Source organism: Nothoprocta perdicaria, unplaced genomic scaffold (genome assembly GCF_003342845.1).
Source record: "Nothoprocta perdicaria isolate Ctin4 unplaced genomic scaffold, notPer1 scaffold_158, whole genome shotgun sequence".
Lineage (NCBI taxonomy): Eukaryota > Metazoa > Chordata > Aves > Tinamiformes > Tinamidae > Nothoprocta > Nothoprocta perdicaria.
This window is the reverse complement of record NW_020454738.1, coordinates 299,139-305,728: the sequence shown is the minus strand read 5'-3', so window position 1 is coordinate 305,728 and position 6,590 is coordinate 299,139. Positions and strand designations below refer to the sequence as shown.

At 36.3% G+C, this 6,590-nt stretch overlaps 1 protein-coding gene across 1 annotated transcript in view; it reads right to left on the bottom strand.

Moving 5' to 3' along the window:
* Positions 1–1,814: 1,814 nt before the first annotated feature.
* Positions 1,815–6,590, bottom strand: part of EGFL6 (EGF like domain multiple 6) — a 35,750-nt gene continuing 30,974 nt past the window's right edge. The window contains exons 10-12 of the mRNA XM_026035333.1: positions 4,675–4,761; positions 3,028–3,293; positions 1,815–1,910 (exon numbers count right to left, since the gene is read on the bottom strand). Of these exons, the coding sequence (XP_025891118.1) occupies positions 1,815–1,910; positions 3,028–3,293; positions 4,675–4,761 (449 nt within the window). The remainder of the gene's footprint in view (positions 1,911–3,027; positions 3,294–4,674; positions 4,762–6,590) is intronic.

Sequence of the window (6,590 nt, the reverse complement as noted above, 5' to 3'; positions counted from 1 at the left end):
TTGAACATTGTGTTTGCTCTTTGTCCATTTTGTACTGAGCAAGTAGTCTCTAGATGCTATGTGTTATGCAGGCAGCATGTAATATATGTTACATATAGGAGATTAAATCATTTTTATAAGTCAAATGACTGCACATAGGAGAAAGGCCCAGCTCCTAGCTGCGCTTCTTTCAAGTAGCCTAGGTCTGTACTAAATACTGTGCACATATACATATAWACATATATCCTTTTGCATGGTGGTGTACAAATGAGTGCTGCATAAAGTTTATAAAGACATGTAGGATTCTTGAGCTTTGAAGACTTTGTATATTTGTCAATTATTGCTGTTTAAATCTAGAGACACAAAAATTGATTTTATTTTGATTTCAGTGGTTCTTTTGTCTTCTCAGTCTTGAGTGAACATGGAAACATTATACTTCAGACACTAAGACCTCTCTAGAAAAAGTGAGCGAGTAAATACTTTGATGACTCAGTCCTACTTTTCTGTCTTATTCTAATCAGGTTCTTCAAGTAGTCTAAGACCACAGTGGGTATCCAATTCATTCCTGAGGGAACTTTCCTCTCACTTTGAAACTCTTTTTTTCCCCCTTCCTTTGAGATTAAAAAGTCTGTTTTTTTCAACTCCTTATTCCGTAATTTCCTCAGCATTTTGAAAGACATCAGCAAATCAATTCATATGTCACAGATGAAATCTATGTACAGTTCTAAAATTGTGTTCAATAAAATATACAAATTCCAACAAAAAGCAAATGTACAGACTACATTGCTATTGAAAAATTTCTAGATATTTCCAGTCTTCTTTACCATTTCCTCAGATGTGTGATAAGTCCAAAAAGAATGTGTTTGAACAAAAAACATCTCAAACATCCCTGACTTCATATCTGTAATTCAAGATCTTTAGAGTTACTTGCTGTATGTTAAAAATCTTGGGTTTATATAAGCTAAATTCTTCACTGTTCTTCAGCGCAGTTCTCCTAAAGGGTATTCAATTGTTTCATTTTTTTAAGCTATAATGAAAAAGGAAACTATTTCATCACTATTAGGAAATGATGAAAAGTCAACCCAGAAGGGGGCAGATAGAGCTGACTCAGAGGAATACCCACACATTCATGTATAACTGAACATTGCCTGGATCAGAGCTTCTCCATGGATGTGTCTATCTGCTTGGGATTTGGACTCTTAGGCCTGTTAGGTGCTTTCAGAAGATACAGCAAGAGAGGGGAAGGTGATATGTGTGACTCAAAGACATGAATAACAAACAGATATTTTACATACTTTATTATCAATGAAAATACATCTAACAGACATAATTCCACTTACAACTTGCTTAGCTCCACTGTGGAGGAAGAAATCCTCCTCCATCTTTCTTCTTACTTGTTGAATAGATTTAACTAAGTAGGCAGTTAAAGTTACAGCACCTGACATGGTAAAAACATCTTAAATATTGCTTTTTATTCTTGTAAAGTAGAAGAAATGAAATAGAAGATAAGAATGGTCTTAAGAAGAACTTCAAGGAATAAAAGCCTTGCAGAATTGTAGAAAGTCTAGAAAAGTATTTCAATATTTTGTAAACCCTTACCTTAAATGATAAAATACAGTAGTGCTACACTCAAAGTGTATGTTGGAATAATTCATATAAAAAGGTATACCAATAAGGGTATTCTGCATCTTGCACATGTCAGTTTTTCTATTTGCATTGCTTCATTAAGCTCAAGGCACTTTTTTTTTTTTTTTATCTAGAGAATGCTAAAAATGCATGACTACTAAGACAAATATGAAAATAGTATTAAAATCAACATACTGAAATCTCCATTATCAGGTATCTTCAGGGCATAGACCAGAAGCTAGTATAACATTGTCCACTCCAATTTCTCCAGTTTTGCCTTTCCCACGTTCTGATTCAAAAGTGATCTGTCATAAGAAAAGATGGAAATGTAATTTATCCAACCATTTAGAAACTCTTAATCTTAATTAGCTATAATGCTACCTCTAAGGAATGTTTTATCAAAATATAGAAAATACCTAATGACTTAAATCCTTGAAGTTTTTATAATTTCATTTTAATACTAGAACTAGTCTGATAATCCTCTACACAGATTTACTATACCAAATGGATTCCTTTAATAGGATTACTTTATTGTAATTATACAAAGAAAATGTAAATTGAGTGAAATCTTATTACACAGCTATGCCACAGAATGTGATGTTTGTGCATTCTTTTCCTCAGAGACATTGCAACTGTCCATTTTCCAGCTATTTTGAGACTTAGTTTTTGTATGTTGTATATACTGTATATTCATTTTTATGACTAGGATGTCCAAGCTTTTAGTTTACACTCTGATTCTTGTTTGTGAAAGAGCTCTTGTACATCATTTTAGCAGTGGAAAGAACCTTATAAAGGGCTTGTATTATACGCACGGTAGAACCCTTTACAGTAAAAATGTACATTCATATTAATGAAAACCAGGCCCTAGAATTTTAAGGAGAAACTTGCTGATTGAGCCCTGATTGACGCAGTTTTCAGACATTTAAGAGTCTACAGCACAGTCTAAGAGTTATCTGTTGATTAGCACCTCATGCTGAATCTAGATTGTTTGGCCATCTTTGTTTGTAACTGATATCTCCTTTTCACTAATGGTCTGGTTTTGTGAAGTTTGAGAGTACTCTGTTGCATGAAACAGCTATCATTTTTATCCTTCCTGGCATAGATTTATGCTTTTTGTTGCATGAGCTATTAAGCAGAGATTTTAATTGATTGTTTCTATTTATGATCTGATGCAGTTTTTACAAAATAGGGTTATTAGTATCAGTGTCTTGGCCAACTGGGGTAATTCAGTTCTGAAATTTCAATTGGATAATATTTCTGCCTCCTTAGAACTATGTTCTTGTTTTTCATTTCAGATAAGGCTTCCAATTGCCAGCACTTCTACTGTCCAAGAAACTCTTAAGTGTTAGGAAATTAAGCTGCTGTTGTGTTGTGGTGTTGTGTTGGTTGTGGTAGTTGGCTTGTAAATTGTTGTGTACTTACGCTGTTTGTTGTTTCAGCTCCCTGAAATATTTCTATTTTTCCAGTTCTCCACCTTTCATCTTTTCCTTTGCTTTCCTCCCAGACAGGAGCAGTTTTTTTGCTGACCAGGAAGACTCGAAGTTTCCCCACTTTCTCACCAGCAAGACGATAGCTGAAAATCAAGCAGTAGCTACTTCTTGGTTTGAGGTCAGTAAGGAGAAGTTTTAGTCGGCCCATATCCTTCTTGTGACCCACAAAGGCTGGAACTGCCATGTAGTAACCATCACCTTGTAATAAAAAACATTTAAAAAGAAGGAAAAAGCTTTTTGGACTTGTGTTATTTATTGGTAAATTAAACACAATTTTCATAAGAAAACAAGGGGAATCTAACTCTGTTACTTGAATAATTTAAAATCAAGCTGGAGAAAAGCAGCAGGGAGGATCCCTCATAAGGAATGAGCTTGCACTGTTTGAAGATAAATCATTTTGCAGAGGAGATGAATTCATATTTCGTTAGCAATTACAGTATTTCTTCCTAATTACCCATATCTTTCAAAGACAAAATCATCTCAGTTTTTCAAATGTAAGAGCCTGAAATTTGCTGTTGAGCCTTTATGGTCAGACTGTTTCAAATACTTCTGTCAAGCTCGCTCAAGTCTCTCTCCACTGCCTCCACACAGCAATGACAAGCTCATGAAGGAGCTGACCATTTACGACCCAAATCCAACAGGTTCAGTCAGACAAGGAAGACACAGAGTAGGACAATGAGATAAAATATGTGGGCCAATACATGAAGTCATAATCAGCAAATCCAAGTTGGGGGGAATGGTGAAAGGCTTCAGAAGTGACAGGACAGAGACGGGTCTTGGGGAAAAGGAAAAATACAGAGCAGGAGAGGGAGGAGTAGTGAAGACTGTGACGGAAGAGGGAGACAATGTGTACGTAAGAAATGGAACAAGCGGTCTGCAGGATCCACTGGTCCTTTCTGGTCCCTTCCACATCATTTTCCATATCACAACAGAAAATACATCCTTTGAAACACATTTCTTCAGTCACACCATTTTAAAAACACCAGCACAGTAATCACACGTGGATCCATTCATGGAGCATTTTGTCAGCCCTGCTGCTGTAATATTCAGTTACTGGTGGTTCCTCAATGTTGCCCTCCCTTGGCCCACTCAAAGTAATGACTTCTTTAACTTCCAGGCTTTGACATTTCTGATCATTTACCACCCTGCTATGTCTAAACCATGTGAATAACTACCAGCTTGCCACATCCCTCCAAGGAGGACAGATACGTTGTTAAATGCTCTATCAGTCTTAGAGGCTTAACACATAACACTACTAAGATTTCTGTTGCTTTATATTTTTCAGTTCTTATAAGTTTTTTCTAATCCCTTTTTCTCATCTTTTCATTCATTTGTGCTGAATTATATTGCTGAGTAGCAATTGCTAAGGGTGTTTCAAAGAAACAATCTTCATCCCATCTTCTCTTCCTTCTTCTATGATTATTGCTTTTCTAAAGATAACTTGCTGATAGGAAACCTAATTGCTGTTTCCATTCTGCCCTCCCTCCCCYTCTTCTTAGAGGCACTGAACCATCAAATTAAACCACAGCTAGAAAAGCTATCAAATTAAACCATAGCTAGAAGACAGATATTTAAATACCACTATCTCGATCAGCAAGATTCCAGTCAAAGTCATCATCAGTATCTTGTTTCCAGTCGCAGACCCCGTGACTGAAGCTGCAGTCAACTGGAATAAAATAAAATAAAATAAAATAAAATAAAATAAAATAAAATAAAATAAAATAAAATAAAATAATAAAATAAAATAAAATAATAAAATAAAATAAAATAAAATAAAATAAAATAAAATAAAATAAAATAAAATAAAATAAAATAAAAGCACAGAGATAAGAGCAGCAAGATATAAGTACTGAATAATAATAACAAAAAAAAGATTTTATTAATCTAGCTATGAAAGTGTAGATCATTCTAAAAGTATCCAGCATGTGAGTCACATTGTGGTCACTAAGGTACATTAAATTTCCAAAAAACACCACATTGGAATTAGTGAAGTATTTGGTGAAGCTAAGTATTCTTAACTCAGCAAAATCTATTGTCCCTTTTTATTCCCAGTCCTTCACCAATGTATGACTTCATATTCTATATTTCATTTGAATTTTACGTATGTATTTTATATGTATGTATTTTATACGTATGTATTTTATATTTTGTATTCATTTTTTGTTTTGTACGCTGGATGTCTGCTGAYTGTTAGGTGAAGCTTGTCAGTTTGGGACCTCCAACACAGAAAATGGTTAGGGATGTGCCAGGTTTAGAGGCTTCCTCTGTGCATACGTTATCCTGCTGTAGCTGTAATGAGCTGAGGTGCTCAAGTCCATTCTTTCTGTTTAAAGGGAGAGACAGGCCTAACTACAAGAGGTATCCTTTAACTTCAGCACTTGATACTCAAATGACATGAAACTGGGAATAGCCCAAATCATTTAAGCGTTAGAGCACTCTGCAAGACACTGGTTATCCAGAGGGCATCACAATTGTGAAATGAAAGGCATTATATATAAAGAAATTATCACTGTGTAACACAAGCACAATAGCTCAAATTAAGAATTATATAACAGCCGTCTGAACTTCATTAGAAAGACACAGTCATATTGTTCTTTTAATATATTTGTCATGAGACAGAAAAGTGCAATATGGCATTTAGAGAGCATTACTCTTACACAAATTACACTTTGTTTCCAAGAATACAGATCTCCRGATGGAAAAATATATTTCATACTTACTGTTAACTAGTATATTTTTATGTTTTGTATTTTTAAGATCTGTAATTATCTATGGATGATTTGGGGGTGAAACACACTTTTGCCCCGAAAAGCACCCCAGTTACAGTTAATTCCAATCCTTCAGCAGCTGCTCCCTAGCTGACAAATCCACAGGAGAAAACTGTTGCTCCACACATCACAGAATATCACAGAATCACAGAATGTTCAAGCTTGGAAGGGACCTCTAGAGATCATCTAGTCCAACCTTCCCACTCAAGCAGGGACACCTAGAGCATGTGGCACAGGGTAGTGTCCAGGTAGGTTTTGAAGACCTCCAGAGAAGGAGACTCCTCAACCTCCCTGGGCAGCCTGTTCCACTGCTCTGTCACCCTCACAATAAAGAAGTTCCTCCTCATACAGAGATGGAACTTCCTGTGTTTCAACTTATACCCATTTCCTCTTGTCCTGTCACTGGCTACAAATGAGAAGAGCTTGGCCCCTTCTTCCCTGCATTCCCCCTTCGTGAACTTATACATGTTAATCATATTCCCTCTCAGCCTTCTCTTCTCCAGAGAAAACAGGCCCAGTTCACTCAGTCTCTCTTCATATGAGAGATGTTCCATTCCCTTAAGCATCTTAGTTGCTCTCCGCTTGGACCCTCTCAAGAAGCTCCACGTCCCTCTTATACTGGGGAGCCCAGAACTGCAACCAGTACTCGAGGTGTGGTCTCACCAGACCTGAGCAGAGGGGCAGAATCACCTCCCTTGAGCTGCTGGCAACATTCCTCCTGATGCAG